Source organism: Pempheris klunzingeri, chromosome 2 (genome assembly GCF_042242105.1).
Source record: "Pempheris klunzingeri isolate RE-2024b chromosome 2, fPemKlu1.hap1, whole genome shotgun sequence".
In the NCBI taxonomy this organism is placed as follows: Eukaryota; Metazoa; Chordata; class Actinopteri; order Acropomatiformes; family Pempheridae; genus Pempheris; species Pempheris klunzingeri.
Genome location: NC_092013.1, coordinates 3,527,817 through 3,554,983, shown reverse-complemented (window position 1 = coordinate 3,554,983; position 27,167 = coordinate 3,527,817). Strand labels below are relative to the sequence as shown.

General features: G+C 45.3%; 2 protein-coding genes across 3 annotated transcripts; one reads left to right on the top strand and one right to left on the bottom strand.

Annotated features, from left to right (window-relative positions):
• Positions 1-2,141: 2,141 nt before the first annotated feature.
• On the top strand, positions 2,142-5,672 carry LOC139216497 (opioid growth factor receptor-like). The gene is made up of 8 exons (XM_070847634.1): positions 2,142-2,543; positions 3,972-4,034; positions 4,131-4,169; positions 4,254-4,308; positions 4,419-4,497; positions 4,584-4,650; positions 4,734-4,882; positions 4,974-5,672. Exons 1-8 carry the CDS (start codon positions 2,148-2,150, stop codon positions 5,335-5,337), a joined length of 1,212 nt encoding a protein of 403 aa, XP_070703735.1. The 5' UTR covers positions 2,142-2,147; the 3' UTR covers positions 5,338-5,672.
• Positions 5,673-5,891: 219 nt separating this feature from the next.
• LOC139210002 (death-inducer obliterator 1-like) lies at positions 5,892-27,030 on the bottom strand. Of its 2 annotated transcripts, XM_070839953.1 has the most exons (17): positions 26,944-27,030; positions 25,444-25,538; positions 23,570-23,688; positions 22,155-23,277; positions 21,453-21,891; positions 20,460-20,834; positions 17,667-17,886; positions 14,259-14,820; positions 13,980-14,139; positions 13,700-13,816; positions 13,419-13,580; positions 12,978-13,137; positions 12,348-12,849; positions 11,936-12,083; positions 11,738-11,827; positions 11,434-11,629; positions 5,892-10,262 (listed from the first exon to the last, which is right to left on the bottom strand). In XM_070839953.1, exons 3-17 carry the CDS (start codon positions 23,649-23,651, stop codon positions 6,472-6,474), a joined length of 8,127 nt encoding a protein of 2,708 aa, XP_070696054.1. In that variant the 5' UTR covers positions 23,652-23,688; positions 25,444-25,538; positions 26,944-27,030; the 3' UTR covers positions 5,892-6,471. The 2 variants fall into 2 exon arrangements, with proteins under 2 accessions (XP_070696054.1, XP_070696062.1); XM_070839961.1 differs by lacking the exon at positions 23,570-23,688.
• Positions 27,031-27,167: the final 137 nt, after the last annotated feature.

The window sequence follows — 27,167 nt, the reverse complement described above, 5'->3', positions numbered from 1 at the left end:
TCAGAAAAGTCACAAAGCTAAAAGAGAGCCCATCAGAAAAGGTGCCTAGACTCACTACACTCATGTGAAAAGTCAAATGAAACAATAACAAGTCTTCATCTAAATCAAAATGTGAAAAGGAAACCCCTTAAAAACACCTTAATGTCAAAATCCCTTATTATCAACTTGAGTAGAAGATAACGGGTAAATGATTGTTTTCCTAAAAATAAACATAATAGTTTCTTTATTTTCTTAATATGCACATTTATTTCAAATAACTGACAAATCCATTCATCATTAAAGAAATAAGTCATTAAAATAGAAAACTTTATAAGGGATAAAAATCCCTTTAAAAAAAAAAAAGGTAAGCTTAACTTGTACCTACATTTATTAACTCAAATGCAAATTTAGGGCTTCGCCTCAGATTTGGGTTTAATTCATGAATAAATGGATTATAATATATTAAGGTCTTTTTAATGGATTATCTGATCAATTGAACCATTGGCTCTAATGACACCTCCTCTCTTGGTTGGCCGACCTGCCTTCCTTCGCTCATTACACCATTTATTGTTGGCTAATATCGTATTTTTATTGGTTGTAATGTCAAACCGCAGTGCTGACCGTTTTGAAGCCTTTAGAGTTCGGCTTCATGGACGTCGCCATCTTGGTTTCATGGAGCCAGAAGTGACATCAAAGTTAATCAGAGGCATGTGAAACCAATAAAGTTTGACTTCCTGGTGTAAAAGTACCTGCATCTTCCTCACTGTTGGCCTCTACAGCATGGCGTCCTAGACTACTTAATTTAAAACTTAACTCTGTGGCTTTTCTGATAAATTACGGTGGCCGGGAGGTGCAAACCAATTTTACAATACAAGAAACACTTTTACAAAGCTGGAGACAAATTTACATTTTAGAAAACATTTTTACAAATCAGAAAACAAAATGACATTGCCATAACACATTTACAAGTCCTGAGACAAATTTACATTTGAGAAAACAAATTTACAAGACGTGAAACACTTTTACAAACGCAGAGACAAATTTACAAGTAACTTTTTCAACCAGAAAGGGAATGTACCGCGTTAATCGGCTCATATGTTCAACACAAAACGGGCAAAAGACCGATTGACTGCCGTCCATCGTGGTTCACCATGAACTCCTTATCACTTCCGGTTCTACTCGACAGTTGGTACATTCCCTTTACGGTTGAAAAAGTTACTTGTAAATTTGTCTCTGCGTTTGTAAAAGTGTTTCACATCTTGTAAATTTGTTTTCTCAAATGTAAATTTGTCTCAGGACTTGTAAATGTGTTGTTAAATGTAATTTTGTTTTCTGATTTGTAAAAATGGACCCGGCCACCGTAATAAATCTTATCTGGCTGAATGGATCAGACTCCTTTTCACAGAGTTTGTGACGCTGAAAAGGCGTCTTTTTCCCAACGTGAGTCTATGGAATGAAGTTAGTTTAAGTTTTTAAATGGGCAGAAGACTGTGAAAGTAGCAGCTGAGTCCATAAACTCAGCAGGAAAAGGTTCTCTGAGCTGATTGATCAGGCTCAGTGGAGTCGCCCCCTGCTGGACAGCACAACGAAGGCAGGTTTGAGGCTCTTCAGCATCGACTTCACTGTTCAGACCAGGAAGCTGCGTCCACTTTTTCTACACAGTCCAGAGTCCAGAGTCCTTTACATAGAAATCTTCACCGGCTGTCACAGGACGCAGAGTAAGTCCAAGTCAAGGCGCATTACAATCCATTCACACGCTGACAGTACAAAGAGATCAATAACCTACATGTAGACTGTTACACATGGTCCCTTTAAGTTAATTAACATTTCACTGTATGTCAGGATGAATGTAAACTTACTTAAATATTTAGGTCTAAATATGTCTGATGTCTAAAAGGTTCAAATACTGAAATATAGCCACAGTTTTACCTGCAGAATCCCAAGAACACATCATGATCAATATGATATCTATAAATAAGGCTTCTCTGCCAAAATCAACAGGAAATGTGCTCATGTGGTTATTTGTGGGTGTAGTTTAGTCTCTGTTCTGTGTAAAGAGGAAACTTGGGAGAGAAAATGAAAGTGAAAGCGTTCATTAGAGGAACTTTAGGCACAAAATGAGGTCTGTGTCGGTGCTGTGCCTCCTCTGCAGCCACTCTGTGCACATCATGGCCTGGTTCTATAACAGACTTCATGTCCTCCTCCGGTGGTTGTGGGGCAGACTGGGCCTCATGTGTCGCCCCATCGTCGGATATGCGTTTGCAGCGATCGGCTGGAGGGAAGATGACAAAAGACAAGAGAAGCCTGAGAGCAGCGAGCCTCCTCAGAGGAGTTTCCCTGAATGTGAGGGTCAACATGAGGATGAAGCAGAGCCCTCGGCTGAGGAGGATGAGGATCAGGATGAGGATCAGGATCAGGATGAGGATGAGGATGAGTTTGACAGCCAGGAGTACCGGGTGGAGACCTCAGATGCGCTGTACTGTGCCTATGATTCAACCTGGGACACAGAGGAGCCTCAGGAGGGCGAATTCAACACCACCTGCCGACCACCAGCCTTCAGACACGTGAGTAAAGCCCCAAAGGCCTGATGCAGCCTCCTGATCAGCTGCTGCCACTTCACACCTGCTCTGGACTAAAGCCCCATTTACAGTGTTTCACCACCTGACAGTGACCTGATTAAATCATCCCACAAGACACCGGTGTCACAGACCTCTAAAATATCCTGGAAATGTCCCTTTAACAGCTTTATCTTTAATTTTAACTCAGTTAAATAGTCCCTCAGTGACAGCTACTGGACTTCCTGGTGCAGTCATGTGACCCAGGACACCATTTCTTAAAATGTCATTCTGCCTGACACAACTAGCTGATTTTAAACAGCTGGTTTTGGTTATTAAAAGGTGAGTTTCAAACTATTTAACAACTCTAGTACTGTCCTAGATTACAGGATAATCTATATCCTGACTATATTTTATGAAACAGCTGATGCCGTGACACATATTTAACAGAGAAGTAAGTTCAGAAATGTGTTCCTTGTGCTCCATTTAGTCTGTTTTATATCCAACCATAACTATACTTAAAGGAGAAAACAGGTTATTATGGGTTAAACTAATACGAAACAAATACACTTGTCATGAGTAAAGTGATCCGTTGCATTTCAAAAGATTTCATCTTTAATTTCAAATTATTTTTATCAAACATGAGAAGAAAAGAAAGAACAGAGGAGGTGGAGTGTGTGAATACAGCGTCTGTGCAGCCCACACAACCCACAATAAGTCATACAATCAGCCAGAAACAAAATAAAATCTAATAAAATACAAAGTGTGGGGGGTCAAGTTAAGGATGTGGGGGGCTGTCAAAGTATTGGGATCTAATTCCTGAGCATAATAGTCTAAAAAAAAGGGTGTCAGGTTTTAGAAATCTGGACCTGATTTAATAAAATAAAAAAGTAAAATGAAAAGAAAAATTGAATCTAAGCTGAATTCTTCTAGATTACATGGAAAATACTGCAGCTTGTACTAAAAGCAGCCTGAAAACATTTTGAATCCACAAACGTTCTTTTTTTTCCCTTTTTTAAACATCTCAAAACATTTTCAATCCAAACATAATTCATTCTGCATGTTCAGCATGAGGTCAAAACAAAACCAGGTGCACTGTGGGAGGAAGTTTTTCCAGGTCATCTGAGAAACCAGATGTGCTTCTCATGAGTTAACGGCTTTAGTTTGGAAACAGAGAGCACGAAGAAGAAGAAGAAGAAGAAGAAGCACTGCTTGTAATGAAAACAACTTTCATACTTTTAAAACTGCCATATTTTAAAGATTAAACTTAATCCTGATTACATGTCATCTGTATGTGAGGAATTACTGCCACTTTTAAACCAGTGGTTATATTTTCAACACTTCTGTCAGGTTCACTGCAACTATTTAGGTTTTTGACTTTAACTTTGAGTGATTATTTGAGTTTTAACTGACCTGCATCTATTTTCTGTGCACCAGTACAAGTTCAGCAGGTTTGAAAGTGCTGCGAGAGACATGCAGAACTACAGGCACAAGTACCCTGTAAGTCACACACACACACACACACTTACACACACACACTCTCACACACACACACACACCACCATGTTGAAGCCTAAACCTGCACATCTCCCACAGTCCCAGACGAGGCGGCAACACTGGATGAAGCCGATATCTGTAAGTACGCACATGTCGTCTGTGTGTTTATTTGACTTGGTTAAAGAGATAAATGTCTAAACTCAGTTCTGTTCTGCCGAGTAGGACGACAAACCTAATTTGAAGTTCTACCTCGGACAGACGCCCTCCGTACCTGATGGTAGGCCGGCAGTTACCAGAGCAGTAAAGTATTAAACGAGGTCTGCGGTGTGGTTTCATTCGTCACGTCGGGACGGCTGCAGTGTGAATCTGACCTGTTTCTGTTATTAGGTGTCTACATTCACGACTTCCACGATAAATGGGCCGGAGCGTATGAGACACTGGAGCGTGTGCACACTTATATTCAGTGGTAAGTTACTGCAGGATCACAGATGAAGTGCTAAATGTCCTGCTAATCTTTATACAGTTTTTTTAACAACATGTTTTCTCTCAAAGGCTGTTCCCGCTGCAGGAGCCAGGGGTAAACTACGAGGCCAGCCCGCTGACGACAGAAGAAATTGAGGTAAAGTGCCCCCAAGCTGCGAAGCTCATGATTCAAAAGACAGAGTCTCACGTATTCTGACAGACGTTCTGCTTCTGCTTCAGGATTTCCTGCAGAGCAGCGTCGCAAAGGAGAATCTGTTGAAGTCCTACAAGCTCATGTTGGACTTTTATGGTATGGAGCTGTTGGATGAGAGCACAGGGGAAGTCCAGAGATCATCAAACTGGCCGCAGAGATTCAGCAACCTCAACAGGTGACGTCTGGATTAGAATCAAAGATATTGTTCACAAAAAAAACAACAAAACACACAAAGTAATCTCTTTTTTTTTGCCTTTTCGCTGCAGAAACACTCACAACAACCTGCGCATCACCCGCATCCTGAAGTGCCAGGGCGTGCTGGGCTACCCTCACTACCAAGCCCCCCTGGTCTGGTTCTTCCTGAAGGAGACTCTGGTCAACGGACAGCTCCCGAACGTCAGAGACAGCGTGCTCAACTACTTTGTGTTCGCCGTCCTCGACAAGAGGCAGCGCAGGAGTCTCCTCAAGTTCGCCTTTTTGAACTACGACCGCAGAGATGAGTTTGTGTGGTGCCCGAAGAAGATTCAGATGAAGTGGTCCCGGCTCTCAGAGGCCAGAGAAGCCGAAGACACGATGGGTGAATTAACTGACCAGAAAATGTGCGCTGGTGAGTCGGACGAAGATTTTTAGGAACAGCTCGTTAGTTTGACCGTGGTCAGTAAACGTAACGATGGTTCTTAATTATCATTTTCTTCTATTTACACGAGTTTCTGTCTTTAAACATGTTCACATCCGGTGACATGAGCATATGTTTCTTACTCTACTAAGTTATCAGCATTATGCATATTAATCTGATGAGAGTCACAGAATGTGTTTGTACAGATTACGATCAAAATGTCAAACAGAGGTCCTGCACTGTGAGGTATCGTCGATCATCACTGAGAAACGAAGGTGGATTCTGCAACGACTCGTCTTACTGTAAAGTTTTTAAACATGCTGAGAAATTAAAGTGACTTTGCTGCGTAGAGATTTCTCCACTTTCTGTATCACCTGCCAGATGTCAGGCTGCATCCTCAGAGGTGACATCACACAGACCGTGCTCACGACATGTGGTCTGATGGTGAGGTTCGTTCTGAGACTCCACCTGAGCGAAACACACGCCTGTATTACTGAACCACAACGTGAAAGCTAGACTTAAGTCATATTTCACACCAAAAGAACTGAGAACGGCAGAGACAAACGCGTGTGATCAAACGGGTTTAATTGGCTGAGCTGAAACAAAATCAGGATATTTCATTAACAACCATTGATGTACTGTAGATAAGCTGGAGCCTTTAAGTTCAAACCTGCTGGACATATAAACACACGTGTGTGTGTCAACAGTGTTGCCTTTTACTTTCACATTATCCATCTCAGATATATGGCTTTTATTTTTTGTCTACTTAGAAAAGTATGATTAAAAACATCCGTATATACACAAATACATTCATATTTACACTTTGCAAATGGTGTGTTAATCAGTTACATTGTTTTCTTAAAAAAATGTTTGGACAGGAGACAGGTACATGTAATAGGACTCAGTCGCCCACTGAATACGTCTCGTACACATCAACTTAGATGGCCTTCAGTTTTTTGTTTTTGAAATGTGATAAAACAAACTTAGAAACCTTCACGTGACGGAAAGAATACAAACATTGTCAAACGTTTTTTAGTAGGAACACAACTATGGAAATTTAACGAAATACTGTTCATTTACATGATGATTTCAACTGGCGAGCGATTTACGTGTCTCCAAACTGTCAGTGAGTGTCTGTAAAACAGAGACTAGGACACCGTCTTGTTATTTTCTGCAGTTTTCTCGCTCTCCTTGGGTGTTTCGTGTTTACTGTCCTTTTTCTCCTCCCTCTTTTCTTTGCTTCTGCTCCTGTCCCGACGATCCTTGTCTTTGTCCCTGTCCCTATCCCTATCTCTGTCCCTCTCCCTCTCCCTATCCCTATCCTTGTCCCTATCTCTGTCCCTCTCCCTATCCCTGTCCCTATTCCTTTCCCGGTCTTTGTCCCTATCCCTATCCCTGTCCCTGTCCTTGTCCCTCTCCCTGTCTTTGTCCCTCTCCTTGTCTTTGTCCCTCTCCTTGTCTTTGTCCCTCTCTTTGTCCTTGTCCTTGTCCCTCTCCCTCTCTTTGTCTTTGTCTTTGTCTTTGTCTTTGTCCTTGTCATTGTCTTTGTCTCTGCCCCGGTCTTTCCCTCGGTCTCTGTCCCTGTCGCGGTCCCTGCTTCGTGATCTGTCCCGTCTCCGGTCTCGGTCTCGGTCACGTTCACGTTCACGCTCTCTGTCACGGTTTCTCCCTCTGTCGCGGTCGTGGTCCCTCCTGTCAGAATCCCTGCCTCTGTCTCTCTCCTTGTCCCTGTCCTTGTCTCTGTCCCTGTCTCTCTCCTTGTCTCTCTCCTTGTCTCTCCTCTTGTCTGTGTCTTGATCCCTGTGTCGCTCTCCCTCCGTCTCCCTGTGCCTCTCGGCCTCCCTGCCTCGGCTGCGGTCTCTCTCTCGGCTACGCTCCCGATCGCGGTCCCTTTCCCTGCCTCTATCCCACTCTCGCTCCCTGCTCCACCTCTTGCCCTGACCCCTGTCCCACAGCGGCCTGCCAGCATGTGGGCCTTCGCGCTCCCGTTCCCTCCGGCGGTCCTCGGACAGCTCCCTCGGCCTCTCTTCGGAGGGCTGAGCGGGACCGGCAGGAGGTTCTCTGTGTCCTCCGTCGAAGCGGCTGAAGCGATCTACGCTGCGGGGTTCTGAGTCCTCTCTGGTGGTGCTGCTCCGCCTCCTCATTTCAGGGGAGAGTCGGCGCCAGTGGTCGTCCCTGTGCAGGTCTGGACTGTGGGCTCCCATGCGACTTGGAGGACCTAAGGGGGCCTCTGGAGGGGTTGGCAGTAGCGGCCCACTGTGGCGAATGGGTCTAGCGTCATCAGAGAGCCGATCGAAGCGGTAACGCTCTGATCCTCCAAAACGCTGGGATGGGTGGGGTCTATTCTCATGAGGGGGAAGACCTCTGTGGTCATCGAAAGATCCTCGATGTGGGGGTGGGGAGTGAGATCTGGAGCTCCCGTACTGGCTAAGTGGACTGAAGTGCTGTCCACTTATCTCGCCACTGGAGGGCGGGCCTCTTCTGTCCTCATAATGGTTAGGTGGAGGAGCCCGGTATGCTGGACCGGGCAGGGGACCCTGATTGTCTTTAAAAATATGGAGAGGGTTTGGATTCTGGTCCACATTTAGCATAAAAGAGTTAGAAGTGTCTTTGTTATACTGTTCTCCAGGCCCTCGAGGTTGGTCTACCATCGGTGGCTGGGCTCCATGCTCGCCGTACTGAGATGGCAGGGGACCCCTGGACCCGGGGAAGTGGGCTGGAGGAAGGAGTCTGTTATCAAAGTGACCAGGAGGTGGCCCCGTGAAAGGCGGCGGAGGACCTCTATTTGCAGGGAAATTAAAAGGTGGTGGAGGACCAGAAAATCTTGGTGGCGGTAAACTGGTCGGTCCATCAAAAGCAGCAGGGGGGGGAAGGCCTGGAGGGGGGCCTTGCTGTCCAATCTGCTGAGGGGGAATGGAGGGATCAAACATTTGAGGAGCAGGGCCTCTCTGAGCCATTGGAGGGAATGGTGGTATTGGAGGTCCTCTGGGTGGCATGATACCCTGAGGAAGAGGTCCAGCAGGAGGCTGCTGCTGCTGCTGCTGCTGCTGCTGTGGTGGCGGCTGGGTGCCAGGCCACTGGCTCTGGTAGGGAGGGTACGCAGCTGGTGGGCCATACTGCTGGCTGCTGTCACCCTGCATCGGGGGAGGACCACGCACAGGGGGGGGGACATGGATGGGCAGAGGGGGTCCCTGCATAGGAAGGGGGGCAGACATCGGAGGAAGACCCTGTATGGGTGGCGGCAAACACATCGGTGGAGGCCTCATCCTCAGGTTTTGTCCCTGTACCTGTACCTGATGGGGCGGGGGGAAGTTGGATATTGGGGGAATGTCAGCCGGAGGTCTGTACTCGCTGTCGAAGCCTGACGCCGGCATGTGATGCGGCATGTGATGAGGCTGAGTGTCAACCATTGCTGTGCTCTGAGTGAGTACTGGGATTGTGGACGTTATCGAGGAAGTGCTCACCGGCTCATTAAAATAACTTGTGGTTGGTGCGTCCTGACTGTTCTCTTCATACTCTAAGTCCTCACCAGCTTTTAAAATACTGGCAGCATTTGGCCAAATACTGTACTTGTCCATCTCTGTTTCTGCCTTGACTGGCTCAGCTTCCTCAGTTTTCACCTCTTTGTCGTCCATGTAGTTGACCTCCATATCAGGTTCCACCTCCTCTCCCAATAGTGGAATCGACACCTCCGTCTTCTGTGACCCCAGGAAGGGTAGCGTCTCGTTTTTCACTTCCTCTTGAGGCAGCGATGTCTCTGGGCTCTGTGAGGAGTCTGGGAGTTCGGCTACATCAACCGTCTGAGGCTCCTGAACCACCGGTAGTGAGGAAGGAGTGGAATCGGCCAACAGAGCAGATGCCTCCTCTTTCTCCTCGGTTTCATCAGATGGTTTCCTGCCAGCTGAAGCCTGGCGAGGATCCCTGCTCTGCCGGGGATCTCTCCTCTGGTTGATCAAGGGAGTAGCTGATGAAGACTTTACAAGTTCCTCAACCTTTTTGCCAAGCTGCAGAAGCTGAGTATTGACCAAAAGGGATTTGGTGGGTTCAAGTAAGAGCGAGTCCGGAAGCGCCAGTGTGGCAACAGGTGTCCCTGTGGATGACATTTGCTGTTCTCCCTGTTTCTGATCCCCGATCTGTTTAAGGCTTTCCAAAATCTTTTGTGAATCAGTTATAGATTCAGTTGCAGCCTTCGCCTGACCTGGTACTAAAGTTTTGACGTCTTCAAAAATGGAGTCATCCTCTGGGTCATATGCCACATCATCTCCTTCATCTTCAACCGCCTCAGGCTGCTTAGAGACTTCAGGTTTGCTCACTACTTCAACAGGCTTCTTAGGCGCACTGTAGCCTCTACCGGGGTCATACTCTTCTTCTGGATCATACGGTCGGTCATCTTCGTCCTCCTCCACCTGTTTCTCCCTGGAGCTCTGTGCAAACTGCTGAACAATGGGGTCTAGCATTGAAGCCGGTGGAACGGAGAGCTCCCCGCCCTGATCAGACGGAGAGTTGGAAGCTTCTGAGTCGTGCTTTTTCTTCCCAAAAAGAGTGTTGAGGATGGTCTGAAGAGGCGTGGCAGCTGCGGAAGAGGAGGCGACGGAGCTCGACGAGGATGGGGAGTCCTTGCCAGTGTTAGTGGATGTGGCGGGAGTTTTGACAGAGGACAAGAAGGAGAGGACTGAGGAGGTGGTGACAGTGCTGCTCTGGGTCTCGGAGGAGCTGTGTGGAGGTGACCCTGGAGGGGTTGTGCTGAAGGAGATTTCAAGACTCTGTCGTGTGCTCCTGTCTGCTCTGACCGAGGGAGACGGCTTTGAAAGGTCATCGGCATCTTTGTTTTGGATCTTGGAGCGTTTTTCCTCGTTTTCTAGTGGAGCACCAGCACGCTTTCTGTCCTTCTGGCAGATCAGCAGCCCCAAGAGGAGGTTGGGACGAGCTGGTTCAAGCCCTGCAAGATGGACAAAACAAGCATCTTATAAAACATGAACTGACTGATACAAATTCACAAAATAGACACTTTGTATAAACCTGCTTAAAGGTTTGAATGAGCATTCTCGACCTTAGGAAGACACAAAACACGGGTGAAATGAGAGCTGCCACAACATGTACATAGAGACCAGCAGCACAGGCTTTATCACATTCAAAGCCAAGGGTCTTTCAACTCTGAAGTGTATTTCTTTATACAACAAATGCAGGTGGTTGTAATATGATTATACAAGTGTCCTCGTGTGTAATTTAGCAGCAAGTCAATAGTCACTAAACTTGTTGGTGAAAAAAAACATTAGTAAATGAGTCAAAAACATAAATGTGTCCGTAGGCTTGTGTTGGTGATATGTAGATGTACTAACAAATAGAACCAAGAGACAAACTGAACAACTGAACTGACATCGCTAAGCTGAATCTGTAAATTGCTCAAATATGACGACCACAAAAGATGGTTAATGATATTTAATCCTCACTCAGGTGCACAAATCAGTTCAGACACATTAATGACCTGGTATCAGAAACAAACCAAAGTTATTTAATTTTTCTGAAGCTATTCAATTAAGGAGGAACCTCATTGAATGCATCGAATACTCATTCAGGAGTAGAAGTGCTGATGTTTAAGACAGACCTCGGAGATGGACGGCCTGTTTACTTACCACAGCTGCAATAGCCATGTGGCTGGTGGCAAAGCTTAGATAAAATGCTGATTCTTCCTTTAAAGTTTATTCCAGTGGTGCTGCATGTTACCATATGGACACCAGTGTGGGCTATTTATTGGTTACATGCTTGTTCCATTATGTATATGTACGAGCCAGGTCTTAAGAAACAACAGGCTGAGACTGGACTCAAATGGCACCAACCTGCGATGCAAACTTCCTTTATTAGAAATGTGTGATACAAAGTCAGATACACAGCAGAGAACACAGCAGCTGTCTGATGCACAGATGTGTTTTCCAGGGGAGACGTGACAAGGGGTGTGAGTGCCCCCTACAGTACAAACCCAGGAATCAAACAAGCTCTCATTTCAACCCGAGTCCAAAAACAAAGGTGACACAGAATATACTCACCACATGTACAAAGACACAACATTAGAATAAATACAAGTTCATTTGTGTATCCCTTTAAATGCTTACCTGGCCCATCAAACGGTAACAGTTTGGAGGGTAAAGGGTCCTTTGAGCCCAGCGGGATGAGATAGAGGTCTTTGATGCGACGGTTGTTGTTAGCCACCACGCCAAATCGCTTCCTGCTGCTAAAGTAAGAGAAGAGAGAGACATAGGCCACCTCCTCTTCCTCTGTAGCTGGGTGGAAACGGATCAGACACAGTTCCTGAAAGCACAGAGCAAGAAACAAGTCAGTAAGTGTTGCAAAGGCCTTTAACAAAAAAAAAACAGATGTTAAGCTCTTTTATGCAAATTCGCTTTCTTCCAAGCAAACCTTTGAGAGGGAGGTTTTCAGCTTCCCGACATAGTCCCACACTGTGTTTGGAGATATGCGTCCTCCTACGTGGATGGTGTCGGGCAAATCCTGCGCAACACAGACAACAGCCTTTGTATGATGCCTTCTCTTATCTGTATGCCCAAAACTTTTGCATTCAGTAATGATAAAGTTTGAAATTACATATGGATTTCTAACCTCCTTCAGGTATTCAAAGGATCCTGACACCAGATAAGCCTTGGTCACAAACTTAGCCACCGACTGCATGTTGATAAATCCTTTCCAAATCTTCTCTTGACCGTGGAGGAAGATTGCCGTCTCGCCCTCGGGAGGAGGCTCGGATGAACTGCAAAACCAAAACAGTCTTCATTTAAGAGAAGACCCCCAAGTCTCAAGGCCACATCCTGTATATCATGAAGCTTTTCTTAGATTAAAAAAAAAGCATGACGCTGCCCCATCACACTGTAGCACCACTGATCCTGCTTTAAAACTACTATTTGGCATTAATAGCCTCATGCAGCTTCAGCACACAACATATATATGTAAAGGTTAGTTCAGCATAAAATTTAGTTAACAAGTTAAATCATAAAATCATGATGAGATTAAGCACCTTGTTTTCACCGGTTTGGACACAGCGACCGAAGGGGGGGGAGCTGGGGGCATTGGCAGCGGCCCCTTGGGTCCGACCTCCACTGGAGCACTGAGGGGAGCTGGGAGTGCTTCTACCGAGTTGGGCTTCTCTGGAGCGGTGTAGGTGACGGTCACCCCGGAGCTGTGCCTGGCCATGCGTGGGTCTCTGCGGGTGATGCTGACAGAGGACACGGTGGGGGCGACGGGTGTGGGGGCCTGGGCTGGAGGTGCCAGCATATTGAGGTCCTCCTGGTAACTGGGATCTGGGACAGCTGGCTCCGCGTTGGACTGGTAGGCCGGAGGGATCAGGTGCTGGTAAGCTCCGGGGTCTTGGTGCTGGTAAGCTGTGGGGACCTGTGGTTGGCTGGCAGGAGACGCATCCCCTGACCTGGACGAATGGAGCTCCTGTCTGGGCGGCTTAGTTTCAGGCTTCTTGGTCAGTTTGGCTTTCTTGGCTGAAGGCTCATCTTCTGTCTTCTGACCTACAGGTTAAAGATCCAAGAACATGATTATAAAAGATTAAAGGCAAGATTTAACAAAAATACTAATAAAGTTATCTGTTTATACAGATGAATATAACCCTGACACTTCTGGTCAGCCTCTCATTTACCGGTGCATATTTTACAGTTGAGGTCAAATAGATGGGTCCTGTGTTCAGAGGTGGTGTCTTTGAGCATGTTGCTGAAAATGTCAGGCATGCTGCCGGTCTGCCCCTCCACAGCAGAGGGCTGAGCTGAGGCTGAAGGAGTGGAGCTAAACTCGTCTTGGTCCTGCAGACAAAGAAAACAGGATCTCTGTCAAATCTTAGGTGACCTGGATTAGATGATACTCATCACAGAACATCCGTAGGTCATTACTACAATGTACAACATTGTATTTTGGTGAAAGGAGGTTTGATGCCTGCCAGTGAAGAAACACAAAGCTTTAGAAAGAAAGAAACTGAAGAACAGGACAGTTGGCAAGAAAACTAACAGTTTGCGTACTAAGGACCTCGTGTAAGGGGGAAAAGGAAAGTGTGAAAGCCAAAGAAAGGCCGCACGCCACCACTTACTGCAGCAGAAGCCATGCGAGTAGATGAAGAGGTGGCAGAGATACATACATCTGCATCAGATGTCGGTGGGGCATCGTCCATATCCATGCTATGTGAGCCAGAGTCGTGCCTGTTGCCCAGTTTGGAATGACCTGAGTGGACCCTTGCACTGGAGGACTGGGCCTAAAGGAGACATCCAGAAATGCTGTAACAATCTAATGCATCCTGTACAAACATCTCTCAGCTCTTTGAACTTCAAGTCGACTTCTTGATATTTAATTAAAAAGGGGAGTAATGTTTACCTCAGCAGCGTCGGGCTTTCTCCACTCAGATATCTCTTTGGAAAGCAATTCTTCAGCACTTAGTCTCACCAGTCTGAAGGGACTAACCTCACCACCCACCACCCTGTAAAACAAGCCCTGAGACAAACACACCACACGGTGTTTTAACATCGCAGCACCTGGAACATCAAGTCACCTAAGACAACCAGAGCTTTTCACACTACAGGCACACACAGCTCTGTAAACGCAGGACGTGGATCTGGCTGGAAAAGTGAAAGCGTGCATGTTTGTGTTGACTCACTTTGTTTTTGGGATCTTTCAGGTTGAACATGAGGGACCTGTATTTGTTTTTGTACTTGCTGTCAGTACTAAGGCAGAGGTTGAACATTTCTTTTTCAATGGCAACTGCCAGCCTTCCCACTTCACTCTCTGTCATCTTCAGATCATCACTGTCACTCACCCTGGTGATACAGAGCACAACACATAGCGGTGTTTGTTGTTAAACGGTGTTTACCTGAAGATTTCCAGGTGGTATCTTAAGAGACAACATAAGCATTATGAACTACTGTGGGACTCCTACCTCTTGTACAGGATGTCTGTGAGCGAGCGGCGGATGTTCTGTCTCATCTGGTTGTTGGGCGGAGGCGGCATGGGGGTCACAGGGGGCGCTGAAGAAGCGTGATGCGAAGATCTGGACGAAGAGGAGTGGCTGGAGGACGCTTTAGACACAGGAGATGAAGACACCCTGGAGGAGGAAGAGGAGGACTGACGATGGGATGAAACCTCCTTTTGTTGGGGCTGCTTCTTAGGAATAGTGAAGTTGGACTTGGTGACTCTCAGCGCTCCTGTGACGTGGATGGGACCTGGAGGAAAGGGAGACGAGGTACGGACAGGCGGCTGGCCCGGTTTCTTGGACTTGAGTGCAGTTTTACTTGGGGGTGTTGCGGGTTTCTTCGATGTCTTCGAGCTGGTGGTCTGCGGCGAAGGCTTCTTGCCCTTGGGGGAAACCTTGGCGGCTTTAGTGGAGGACTTCTTGTTTCCTTTGACTGGTGCTGCAGACGCCGGGGAGGGTTTCTCAGGAGCTGGGGCTGGTTCCTTCTCTTTCTGTTCCTTCTCACTTTGCTTCTCCTCTTTGGGGGGAGCTGGAAACCAACGACAAGATCAAACATTTTAAAATACGCCCTCATTTATCATACCAGCACATGCAACATGTAGTGTGACAATATTTAATAAACACTGCATATAATCATGACTTAAGGTCTTTAATTCAGAGACTACAGCAGCTGACAAAAAAAAACATTCAAGTGAAAGTGAGTATTAAAACTCATTATGAAAGCTTTTCCTCAACTGATCCAAAAATAAAAGTCATCCACATCATTTGTGTGCACACACTGCAGTGATCATTCTGAAAAATAAAACCACAAAGTCGACCACTGGGCAGTTACAAAGGCCCATCTTTATTATGTGGCACTGGAGGGCAGATACATTGTGCTGTTCATGCAGGCCCCTTAGAGAAAAGGAGCACTTTCCCCCCAAAATATCATTTGGTGGCAATGATCCTCGTTAGTACAGAGGTACCTCCTCCTGAGACTGTTCAGCGCCCAGAGATCCACCCAGGTGAAAAGCTTCTCTCACTTGAGTGCGAGATGAGCAGCATCGGCCAGTTTATTCACTGGTTAAAATGTTGTTTAGCTCAGCTCTCTGCCCACTGAAGCATAAATCCATAACACTGCATGCGTGGACAATGACCATGAATGGAAGATGAGGATCACAATCAAAGGTAATGCTTGAGATGACAAAATTCACTATGATGCTAATTTTTAACTGTAAATGTAAACATTCATATCATTTGCTCAGCTCCAAACTCCAACCATTAAGACCATCACCAGCCGATGAGACACAACTAACTAGACCCCAGGCTTGTTCATCTTAAGTCATTTGACTTAGTTATGCAAGTATACGCAAATATATTTCTTAAAAGCCATTTTCTTCAAAACATGAAGTGTCAAATCCTCCGATTTGCAGCAAGACTTGTGAAGTTATACACACTTGTCAGACCTCTCCTAAAGCTGTCATCTGCAGACACTAGTGCGTCACCCCGTGTGTCCAATGTTAAAACTGCATTAATATAAGCATTTGCCCCACTTGAGCAGCAACTACACACCCGCTACAATGCATACACCACTATGTTATTGTGCAAAGCAACCAAAGTCAACCATCTTCTGAAGGTAATGAGTTGTCACACCAATCAATATATTTCTCTAGAAAATATGAGCTATGGAAGCACAAATCAATGAGCCAGAATTTCCCTCCTTGTGATAATCAAACAAAAATCCTTCATATTGGTCTCCTGACCTGAGCAGATCCAGTTACCTAAGATTAGCACTTGCCATCTTAACTGAAATTAATCTACTGCCTTCTATGACCTCTTATAAAGAAAAGGTGAAGGAAGATGAAATGTCCACATTTCAATGCAACAAACGTTCCCCTCAGTATGGATCACATCTCATCGGGTGCAAAATGTGTGTGGAAAACTTGTGCACGCGGATCTCCCTCTTCTGAATCTGCGCTTCATCTTCCCCGGTCTTCGGTCTCCGTCTTCTGCTGTTCTAAGCTTCGCTGCGGGATCTCCACGCGGTCTGGTTTCTGTGGCAGAGCTTCTTTCTTGTCTGGCTGTTCACCATCTGGGGGCTCTTGGGTGTCAGGACTCCACAGTGTGTGTAGATAAATCAGTTGTATATGCTTGTTTGAGCTGAGCTGGTCAGGGTATCCTACAGCAAGCCAACACTGCTCACATAATCAATGGAGGCATCCTAAAATCTGTTATATCACCTTTTATTTTAAAGCCCACGAGCAGTGAAGCATCATATTCAATATGAATCAAAACCTTGAATCAAAAAACGTTGAAAAAAAGCCTGTTACCCACAACATTTATGGTAGAAAAGCAAGGTTGTGTTTAACAGCTGGTGTTATCAGCTCAATATGAGCTGTGATCATTGGTCCACATTAACATGGGGGAGTCCTGCAACACCTACCTGCCTGCCTGCTGGAGAAAGGGAAGGAAGGACCGTTTTTATGGGTCCAACAGCTGAGGTGAAGGACCCGGGAAGTGGGGAGACTTGTGCACATGATTAGAAATCACGCTCCAAACACACACAGGCACCAATCCATTCATCACATCCATACATCTCACAGGGAGGCGTCCTTCACTGCAGAGAGCGCAGAGACTACTGCCCTCCTTCTGTCTCCTTTATAGGCTTTCATCTACAGCTCTGCAGTTCAACAAAGAGGTATTCAAAAAGGGGTACTCCATCGCTTAAGCACTGCACTACCAACAAGATGAGGCCTGAAGAGTCATATTAAAAAAAGGGAATGATCAAAACCGATGCTGCGGAGGGCAAAGTACCTTAATATGGATCGTGGGGAAAAAACCCAAGCTGGATCCTACATTTCCCATAACACACCAGCATCATTTGTTGAACCCTCGCTGCCCGGTACATCTTTGAAGCTCCTGCTTTCAGTTTGTAACACAGGCTTTCTGTTAAGAAGTCTCTAAGCTGAGATTCCCCCTGGTGACATCCTCAGGGTGAGTTTGTCAGACTTTGCAAAGCTCATCGAGAGCTGCAGAGGATGTTACAGACAGTAACTGTACAGTTATCTTGATTAGTGCAACCTATGGAGTGCCCCTTTCAAAATAAATGCATTCTGGATTATTGAATACTTACCCAAGGCCACAAATATCACTTACCTTTTCCACAGCTGCCAACATTTCATTGAGTAACGAAACTTTGACATTATCAAAATCACAACACTTTGCAAATCATCTTAAAGTCTAGCATACAGCTGAGTTCATCTCCAGAGCACTCGTGTTCTTCCCCAAATGTACGATCATTTCTAAATTACGTTAGCACGACAGGAACCACATTTATAATGGAAAAACAACAATGTGGTTTCAACAACAGCCCGAGACCTTCAAAGAGATACATACACTTTTTGTTTAACACTGTTGGTGATATGGGTGTAGTCTTTTCTGGTGTTACTGCAATGTAATTATGGTCGCTGGACCAGGACGCAGTGGCCGGCGGGGGCGGCTGCTCCACAGCATGCTCGTCTTCGTCGTCCTCGTCCGGATCGGGACTGTGATCTTCCTCGCTGTCCGACTCCTCCCGGGTCTTCTTCTGCGCGTTCTTCCCACCGGCGGCGCTCCTCTGGGTGGACGGTAAGAAACACACATTCAGGCCTTTTAGTAACAGAGCTCACATTGTTTAGCATTTCAGTCACAACACAGAGATGTTGACTTGGGATGTGTTGGCCTTTAAAAATAGATTCCTTCTATGAAGCACTGCCAAATGCCAGGAAACACTGCCCGTGGTTAACAAATCATTAACCCTTACAGTCTTTTGTCTGCCTGCTCTCCATTTTTGTCCTTTTAAATCACTGTACGCATAATGTGTGCTTAGCAAAATTCTGTTTGAATAAATTAATAGCATTTCTGCACACACCAGGCTCTTAACTGGCAGCCTTTCACATTTCTGTGGAAACATTTACACTGTGTACTAAATCATTCTTGACAGGTACATTTTACTGGTCTAAGCTAGTGAGCCAGAAGGTTTTTACAAGTGTATTGCAGAGACCAGGCTTCTTCAAGTACCAGTTCTTCAACTTTAAACCCTATGAAGACTGTTCCCTGAAAGTATACATCACTTACAAGCATGCACGCTAAGATATGGGCGCTTTAGAGTACTTCACCGTTTACTCCCCCCTCCCCCCTCCCCCCTCAGCCCCTGAAGGTTCAATCTCATTAAAGTAAATTTTTGAGTTGTGAGATTTCTCAGCCCGGCTACAAATGCACATTAAATAAATAAACAGTGTGTGGAACAAATAGCCAATTACTTCTAACAGCAACATCTAAGAAGCCGAGCTGCAACACTTAACAGAGTAATCAATTAGATGCCAACTATAAATCCATTATCAAATTAGTTGGTAATTAATCAGCTTGAATAACTTTTAGGGGGAAAAAAAAAAAGTCAAAATTGCCTGATTCAAGCTTCTTAAGTGTGAAATGTGAAAATTATTTCTGGTTTCTTTCCTCCTCAGTGACAGTAAACTGAATCTCTCTGAGTTGTGGACAAAACAAGACATTTAAGGATGTGATTGTGGGCTCCGACGATCCTGTCGACACTTTTCACCATTTTTGATATTTTATAGACCAAACAACTAACTGAGTAAATAATCAACAAGGGAAATAATCATTAGCTGTTGTCTTAATGAGATTTTCAGCACTTAAAATACAAGTAGGGCTGCTGACTGCTGTGGAGTTAAAGCTGATAAAAGATGCAGGACTAAAGCACAAAAGTAAATGAAGGAGAAAATAGCATAATAGCAACAACAGTTAAAGCAAATACTGTCCATAAAGGCTGTTGCCAATATTTTTAAACCTATAGCTCAGTTTTCCCCGCTGTAAAGTGACTATAACATGAAAGGTGGACAGTGGGACTGAACGCTGTGAGGTTTAACTATTTAGGAGCCACGTTCATTCAGATATTCCTTTGTTAAGCAGGGTTATCACCTGCTATCGTTACGGTGCCACGAGACAATGATTCACTTATACAACCCACTGCATCTAAAAAAAAAAAAAAAAAAAAAACATGTTCACTGCATGAAGCAGCCTCACAGTCTCCGGGGGTGGAGGACCTCAGCAGCCTTAATGGGCTACAGCATACACAGATAGAATAAAGTAATGCTGGGTGTCTGAACACTTTCCTCGATGCCTTGGAACAAACGTCACTTTAATCTGCAGGCAGCGCTTTTGTCCGTTTAACGATCCAGTGGGAATGATGACTCCATTGATCCCACCAGCCGACTGGTCAGTAGATTGGCTACAAGTTTGCTCATTTTGATCTGATCCACTGAACCAACACTGGTTACCAGTACGGGTTACCACCGTGATCAGACCCTGATAAATGAGAGTCACTTCTGAATGACGAAACAGCTCCTGTTAAGACCAAACATAGGCTGCTAGTCGACTATCTGCTTAGAGGACGCTCTGACATCAGGAAGTAGCAGTAAGTAAGTAAGTAATTCCACTTCCATGTAGCAACAGCAAAGCTTTCTGAACCATTTTAATCAGGTTAAGATTTTACTTTCCTGTGACATTTCTAAAAAGCAGATGGTGCAGCCACAGCAAGGAAACTTGACCCTCTCAAGACGAATCTCAAAATGGGACTTTTTATCATTTTTAAATACCAAACATGACTTGTTCTGTACACGGATGTGGGTTTTCTGTGCAGTTATTCAACAGTGAAACTACATTTTCATCAAAGTCACACCGATGATGTCATTTATGCATGGATATTATTAAAGCATGTGTATTATAATGTTATGACTTCAGTTATTCACAGACAAGGATAGACAAGTACTTCAATAGTCACACCAGGCTCGAGGATTCTTCGCTCAACAACACTAACCATAAGCCAAAAGTTTAGCAAGTTTCAAGAAATAACTTCTCAAATGTGATAGAGACATGCGGTCTAATACTTATACCTCTATCTTACACCTTGTATTACTGTGACACGGGTAGTTTGGCAGTCACAACTTCTAAGAAAGTGCTTTCCACTAGTACAACCTGAATTGAAATCAAGTTCAATTGAATTGAACTTATAGAATTGAATAAGATGAGTAAGTCTAGCTCCCTGCACAGCTTTCCTCATTAGGTAAAAGGCATGAGCATTTCTGCTTTAAAGGACAGGCAAAGGGGATCATTTCAAGTGGTCCGAGTTACCTTTGGTGTGGACTTGGTTTTCTGAGCCTTGGCCTTGTCCTTCTGTTTGGGCTCTTTGACATCAGTGATGGACTTCATGGTCGCAGCGGCGTGTCTCAGGATGCAGTCATTGCCGCAGTACACGGAGTCTGGCTGGGCGTTGTTCTCGCAGCCAGGCCCGATGCATTTGGGAAGGGAGGCGTCCTCCTCGGCCTTCTGCCCGGCCTTCTCCTCTGGCGCCTCCGCTGTTGGTGTCGTTTTTACCTCCACGTTGGACGCCACTTTGTGCTCCGTGTCTGGCAGTGCCTTTTGCTCTGCTGGGGGTGCTGCCTTCTTTTCCGTGGTTGGCGCCGTTTTCTGGTCTGCTTTCAGTCCGGACGGCTGCTGCACAGCCTGCTTCAAGTCAGCACACAAGAAAATGAACATCTAATGACGAGCAGGGTCATTTTGCAAAAGGTTTTTCACAATGCCTGCTCTCTAAATTTACCAACCCAAAAATGGAAAGCAACAGCTATTTTCTTTTGTATATATATAAAAAAAAAGGGCTCTAAGTTTTGTCAAACAGTTTTCAGGCCATGTGATGTCATTGCCAGTTCTTTAACATCCGTTTGTCCATATGGAGATTTGTAATCTGGAGCCATTGGCCTCTACTTTTTGAGTCCTAATCTGTATTCTCTAAAAACAGGAAAACCACCAATGGAGCCAGGAGTCATGGGACACTGTACTCTAATCACAGGGTTTCTAATTACAATCTATACATCACCCACATATTTAGACTCTTTGACAGCGACTGTGGTGAAACAGATTTTCATTCTTTAGAGAACTAAATAATTAACTATTGCATCATAGTAACTTCAGGAAAGAAGGTGAAACTTATATTACTGACATGCACAGTAAAGTACTGGACGACAGAGCAACAGTCACAGTAACTAGACAATGATTTCATAGCTGGACTCATAATAACTAATAAATGACTAATTCAGAGCCTTTAAGCTGAGAGCAGTTGTAACCTACCGGCTGAAAGATCTTTATCTTCTTTTTCCCAGTTGGATTAGTAGCTTTCTCTATCCTGCCTTTGATGCCCAGGTCCTCTGCTCCCTTCTCTTCAGTTCCAGCGGATGTGGAGGCTGAAGGTGCCGCCGCAGCCTGAGCGGCTGCCAGACTGGCGTCCGCTCCACTGGTGTTGTTCTTATCGGCAGTAGCGTAAAAGGTCACAGCAGAAATGGTGAGAGCAGAAGCCGGAAGATGAGCGGCGTCGGCTCTGCACTTCCCGAGCTCGGTGCTCACGGAGAGGATAGACGTGGCGGGTCTGACCACCTGGTTTTTCTTCGCGGTGCAGTTGGGGCAGATGTAGTCTTCCCCATTCCTCTCCATCAGGCGGCCACGGGCCTCGGTGATGCCCACGCAGTCCCCGTGGAACCACTCCTCGCAGCGGTCACAGCAGATCATGAATCTGATGAGCAGAGAACATTCAGTGTCACGGCTTTTCAAAGTTAAGTTCAACAAAAACTGTTGAGCAGAGTATGAATACAAGATGGCTACGTGGAATCAGACGGGCTGTAGCTACTAGCATGACAAGGAGGGGATCTAAAATCAACAAATGGGAATATGTTCAATAAGACGTATTTAATTATCTGAACACTTTAAGAAGACACTGCAGCCGTTTGTGGTCATAATTATATTAATAATGGATAAAAACAGAAGATGACAAAATACCGTTTGTTGTGTTTCTGGCGACAGATGCAGTAAAGTGCATTGGGGTCATAACCTCCATCGTCAGAATCGATGGATGAAGAAGAAGACGAAGAGCCCGAAGAGTCATTCTCATCATCGTTCTCGTCGTCATTCTCATCCTCGTCCTCGTCCTCGTCCTCATCGTCCTCATCGTCCTCTTGTGTCTGGGACTGGCGTGTCTTTCCAGAAGCTTGGGCCGCTCTGGGTTTGACCTCCCTCTTGACAGGAGTGGTGCTCTTGTTGGCAGGAGCAGAGCCTTTAGCGGGGGGGCTGTTCTTACTGGCTGCCTTCTTTTTATTGACATAAGTTCTCAGTGGGCCACGTTTTACCAACACCGCCACAGGCTTCTCTGCGGCGTCCTCGTCGGTCTCTTTGTCGGTCTCCTTCTCCGTTTCCTCCTTGTCGTTTTTATCTCCGTGTTCGTTCTTCTCCAGGACGAGCCCCGTCTTCTCAGAGTCCTGCTCTGGCTGAGGCTGTACTGCGTTAGTGCTCCCTACATTTTCAGGACTGGGATAACTCTCTTCATCTTTTTTCTCTGGTAGCTGGTCTTTATTGGCAGCACCTGCGCTGTCCTCCTCATTCTCGGAGCTTCCCTCATCTTTGTACGTCCCTCCTCCTCCTCCTCGGGTCCGTCTGCTCGCTCGTGTTTTCTGTTGGGTCTGCTTCCTCCCGCCACTTCTCGTCCTCCTCTCTGGAGACTCTACCTTGTCATCGACAGCCTTGGTGTCAACGTTACCGTCGAAGCTAGCCTCTGAGGCGGTCTCTGCATCGGTTGGAGTTTGGGAAGGAGGATCTCCACTTTCCAAACTGGGAGGGGCACTCTTTCTGGACCCTCTTTTGGCCGTCAGGAGGAATTCCTCTAGTTTGTCCGTACGCTTAGACTGCCTGCCGCTGCGACGTACAGGACAGCGGCTTTCAGGGCTGTCGGTCGCTGCCTCCACTGGCATCTCTCTCTTTGCAACAGTGGACCGTCGGAAACCCCAAGTCTTCTTTACTTCACTGTTGGCCTTGAAAGATTTATCTGGCTCCTCTAGTGTCTCTTTGGCCACATTGTTGCTTTCAGTTTGAAACTGTTCCTTTTGCTCACTAAACCCTTCTCCAAAACCTGTGGACAGACAATTACAAAAAGGCTGTGGGCAAGAAAAAATACCATGGCAAGCAATCACCAGGGTGCAACAATAAAACCAAGAAACTATGGATCGTCTTGGGCTTCAGCATGTATATGAATAAAACAATTAGTAAAACTGATAGCTTTACTTGGAAAGGACCCGTACTTATTCTACATTTCCCCCCAAATTTAAAACCATTCAAAGATCACAGAACGTCACATCATAAGTGGCATCACCACAACGTTCCCACCCTGTTATTATGAGGGAAAAGAAGCTGATCCAAGGTACCTTGAGAGCAGCTATCCATACGGTCCTGGCTCTGCTCTGGCTCAGGAGCTAGAGAGAGCTCAGGGCTTGCATTCTCCTCCATAGATGATGGAGTCAATCACTACTTTCAAACTGAATGTCTACAGGGGAGCACAAAAGACCAGCTATGAGTCACTCTTTTCAGTCCATTACATGACAAATATGAAGGGCAGCCACGTTCTTTTATTCATTAGGCTTTGCTGGGATTCCTCCATGTCTTAAAACACGTCAATGAACTCGTTTCTGTTGCATCGTCGCTCCAAATATTACAGTAAAAGGTTATTTGCGTCGCACAGCGCTAATTCAGCAAATCTATTTTGACGGCTGCTCTATTGAGGATATGCAATGACGTCACTTTTTCCACATGATCCCTCCACCATCACCGAGTAGCTAAACAGCCTCGTTACGGCTGCTGTAGCTGGAGATGCTACCAACAATAACAACAATGTGTAAAATGTCCCCGTCAGTCAGTGCTGTGTGGACTAGAGAGACTCCAATGAGTTCTCTTGGCCGATATAATGGCTCATCATATCATATCCAAGTGTAAAGCTGCATTCGCATGAATTCAGGCTGACAGAAAACCATTTTTATCATCTTTTTATCAGAGCAGGACGTGAAAAGTAGGCGAGAACGGCAGAGAAGACCCCCCATCAGTGACGGCAGCCATCCACAGTTAAAATAGTTTACATAGTTCTCTAACACAAGCAGAAAACATGCAATAATGCATAATATACTGTATCATGCTACAAAATAACGCAGTACATTTTATTTATTATTTAATATATTTAGTCCAGTCTTTGTAAGCAATACGAGATCACCACAGCAACATTTTGTCATGCATGTGATGCCGTTCAATCCGACTGTTTGTTTTTCCTGTGTCATCCATCCAGTGTCGATCGTCTGCCTGAATCCATGTGAAAGCAGCAGAAGTAACAAGAAAATGCAGCACAGAAACACCAAACTGGGGTTTTATTAAGGTTTATTTAGAAACAGTATCTCCATTGCATAGTTTGTCCGCCAGAGAGCACTGACAGATTGATTTTGTCTAATATCCTGCGCTCAGTATGTATCTTTGTCTAAGAGATCAGTTTTATGATTGTTGTTTGTTATGTACGTTTTTAAAAACATCATCATCAGATTTTTTTTTTTTTTTGTAATTCCCAAATTTCAATATCGTAACGGCCTCAAAAAATCCAGTATAGGCCGGGTTCTGCTGTGGACATTAAAATGTCTCCTGACACAAACTGCGTGTGCGCGTCAGGAGCCTCAAAGCAAACGATATTCTGGCGGTCTGCGGTCAGGTTTGCTAAAATATTTCAATATTAAGCTGCCTGCAGTCTATAAAACGTGTGCCACGATTTTTGTAATCTATGCATTTGATTGGATAACAGCTTCTTATATTTACTGCAGTATTTTCCATGTGAATGCATCCGGATAGATATTGATTGTAGCATGTTTGCTACTAAGGATGACAGACCATGGTAAATTCAGTGTATAGTGACGTCACATACATACCCTCTCTAGTCTAATGTTTTAATTTAAGGTGGTCTAGTTATGAAAAATTACAGTTTAAATTACATCTTCTAACTTAAAGTTACAAATGTTTAATACATAATGTAATTTAATTCATAGGTTGAAAATTGGGACGAGAAGCAGAACATGTTCAGTCTATTTAAGACATTCACAAAAGTCTAAAACCAACTTTAATGTGGCTGAAACACAATGTAGAAATCAATCACGTACATCATTAGTGGTGAATTCTTTTCCAACTACAAATGTGAATTGAAGAAACTGCGCATCGCCTAATATTCACCTTTAATTCAAGAGCACGTCATGAAAAATGCCAGTGGCTTTACCTGCAGGTCAGCAGTGATGATAACAGTGTGCCTCTTCAAACCAAACCAAAGGCTTCGCAGCAGAAATCATCAGTCTTGGTACAAAGTTAAAGGATCTGCCAGAAAGAGGAAAACACAAGTTAGGGTCAAAGTTCACTGAGCTTCACAGAAAGACTTACGGTGCAGCAACAGTGAGGACTTTTTAAAGTGATAAAAAGGTTCCTTTCAAATTTAACACATTTACTATCAAGTGCCCTAGAGCTCAATTTAAGTTTGAACTGTATATGATCTGTGCCAGTAACTGCAAATGGATAAAACAAACAAATGAGCCGAGTGGCTGCTTGCTGTGCAGAACACACCAAGTAGGTTCAGAAACATTCACAACAACTTTCATTAATTCACTTCCATAGTTAAAAGCATTTGTAAACACTTGTGCCCGAAATGACTGCATGATGTTTTAGCTTTTAAATGTATGCATTGATGATGAGCACTAGACACAAAGCCACCAAACAAGAACAGAGGAGATTGCACAGGATTCCTCACACCCTGTGGTCACGACGCCGTGCCACGTGAATGAAGGGAAAACTGTTGCCATGAAAGGTGGGAGGGGCCCGGGACGGAGATCAAATTCATCCCCGGCGTGTAATTCTGCACTCGGACAGAGCGATCAAATGAAGTTTATGACAGCAGCGACATGTTGACGTGGTTAGCATGAGATGTAGTGAGGCTGTAGCTGCTGCTCCACACCGAGGAGGAGGAGGAGGAAGAGGAGGAGGAGGAGGAGGATGCACAGGGCCTTTCTGCGCATGAAATACTAACTTGACCGCAAAATCACAATCACAGCTGTGCATTGTTATCAAATGCGTCCGGGCAAACGTGGGTTGTAAATATGTATGCAAACAATTTGGAAGATATAGAAGAAACCGGACAAGATGAATCTGCTGCCTGCACGCCCGACACAAACCACGTAACTCTCTCACGTTAGCTATCGCGGCTAAACCAGGAGCACGGTGGCACAAATTCTGCTAAACACTGGGCGGGGCACACTTCACAGCAGCTTGTCTAATATAAAAAAAACCCATGTGCATGTTCCAAATCTTCTTTTTCATCGTTTATCGCTCCGTCTGACTAAGATGAGCGGAGCGTGGCAAAACGTGCACTTGTAGCTAGCAAGCCTTGGCTAATGCTACTAGCAACCACGAGCCCGGGCAAGCTAACGACAAACTCGACCCGTAGCTAACCGTTGAAACGTTTAAGTAACGACCAAGGCGTAAACACATATCTACAACAAGCCGAATCACGAGATACAATCAATATGTAGTAAGAGTCATGTGTAACTAATCGATGTGGATGACATTTCGTCACGTAGTTGGGCTGTACACAAGTTAGCATTACAGCTAACGTCAGGCGCGCCGTGTGGTAGGAGGACAAACAGGACAAACACCGAGACACGGAAGCATCCCACAAAAAACTCAACACTACCAACGTTACTGAAATATTAACTCGTAGCCTTCTACCCACCTACACGCAAGAAAATATCGACGATATGCCCTCGCTCTTCGGTCAATCCTCCATTTTCCATTCCCGCTGGAGCTAACTGACTGCGGCAGATGGCTGACGGCTCACGGAGCAGCGCTCAGAGTCTGCAGCGCCCCCAGCTGGCCAGGAGGGACACTGAGCAGGAGCGGGCAGCACAGAGGGCTTGTTTGGCTCTCAGGCCAGGGGGCACCCCTTAAAAGATCATA

Coding starts and splice junctions, on each gene's coding strand:
- LOC139216497 (XM_070847634.1), top strand. CDS start 2,148: ATGGCCTGGTTCTATAACAGACTTCATGTCCTCCTCCGGTGGTTGTGG. Junction 4,035..4,130: donor ACTACAGGCACAAGTACCCT/GTAAGTCACACA, acceptor CATCTCCCACAG/TCCCAGACGAGGCGGCAACA. Junction 4,170..4,253: donor ACTGGATGAAGCCGATATCT/GTAAGTACGCAC, acceptor TCTGCCGAGTAG/GACGACAAACCTAATTTGAA.
- LOC139210002 (XM_070839953.1), bottom strand. CDS start 23,651: ATGGAGGAGAATGCAAGCCCTGAGCTCTCTCTAGCTCCTGAGCCAGAG. Junction 13,581..13,699: donor GAAAGCCCGACGCTGCTGAG/GTAAACATTACT, acceptor TGTCTCCTTTAG/GCCCAGTCCTCCAGTGCAAG. Junction 12,084..12,347: donor TCCAAACCGGTGAAAACAAG/GTGCTTAATCTC, acceptor TTGGTTTTGCAG/TTCATCCGAGCCTCCTCCCG.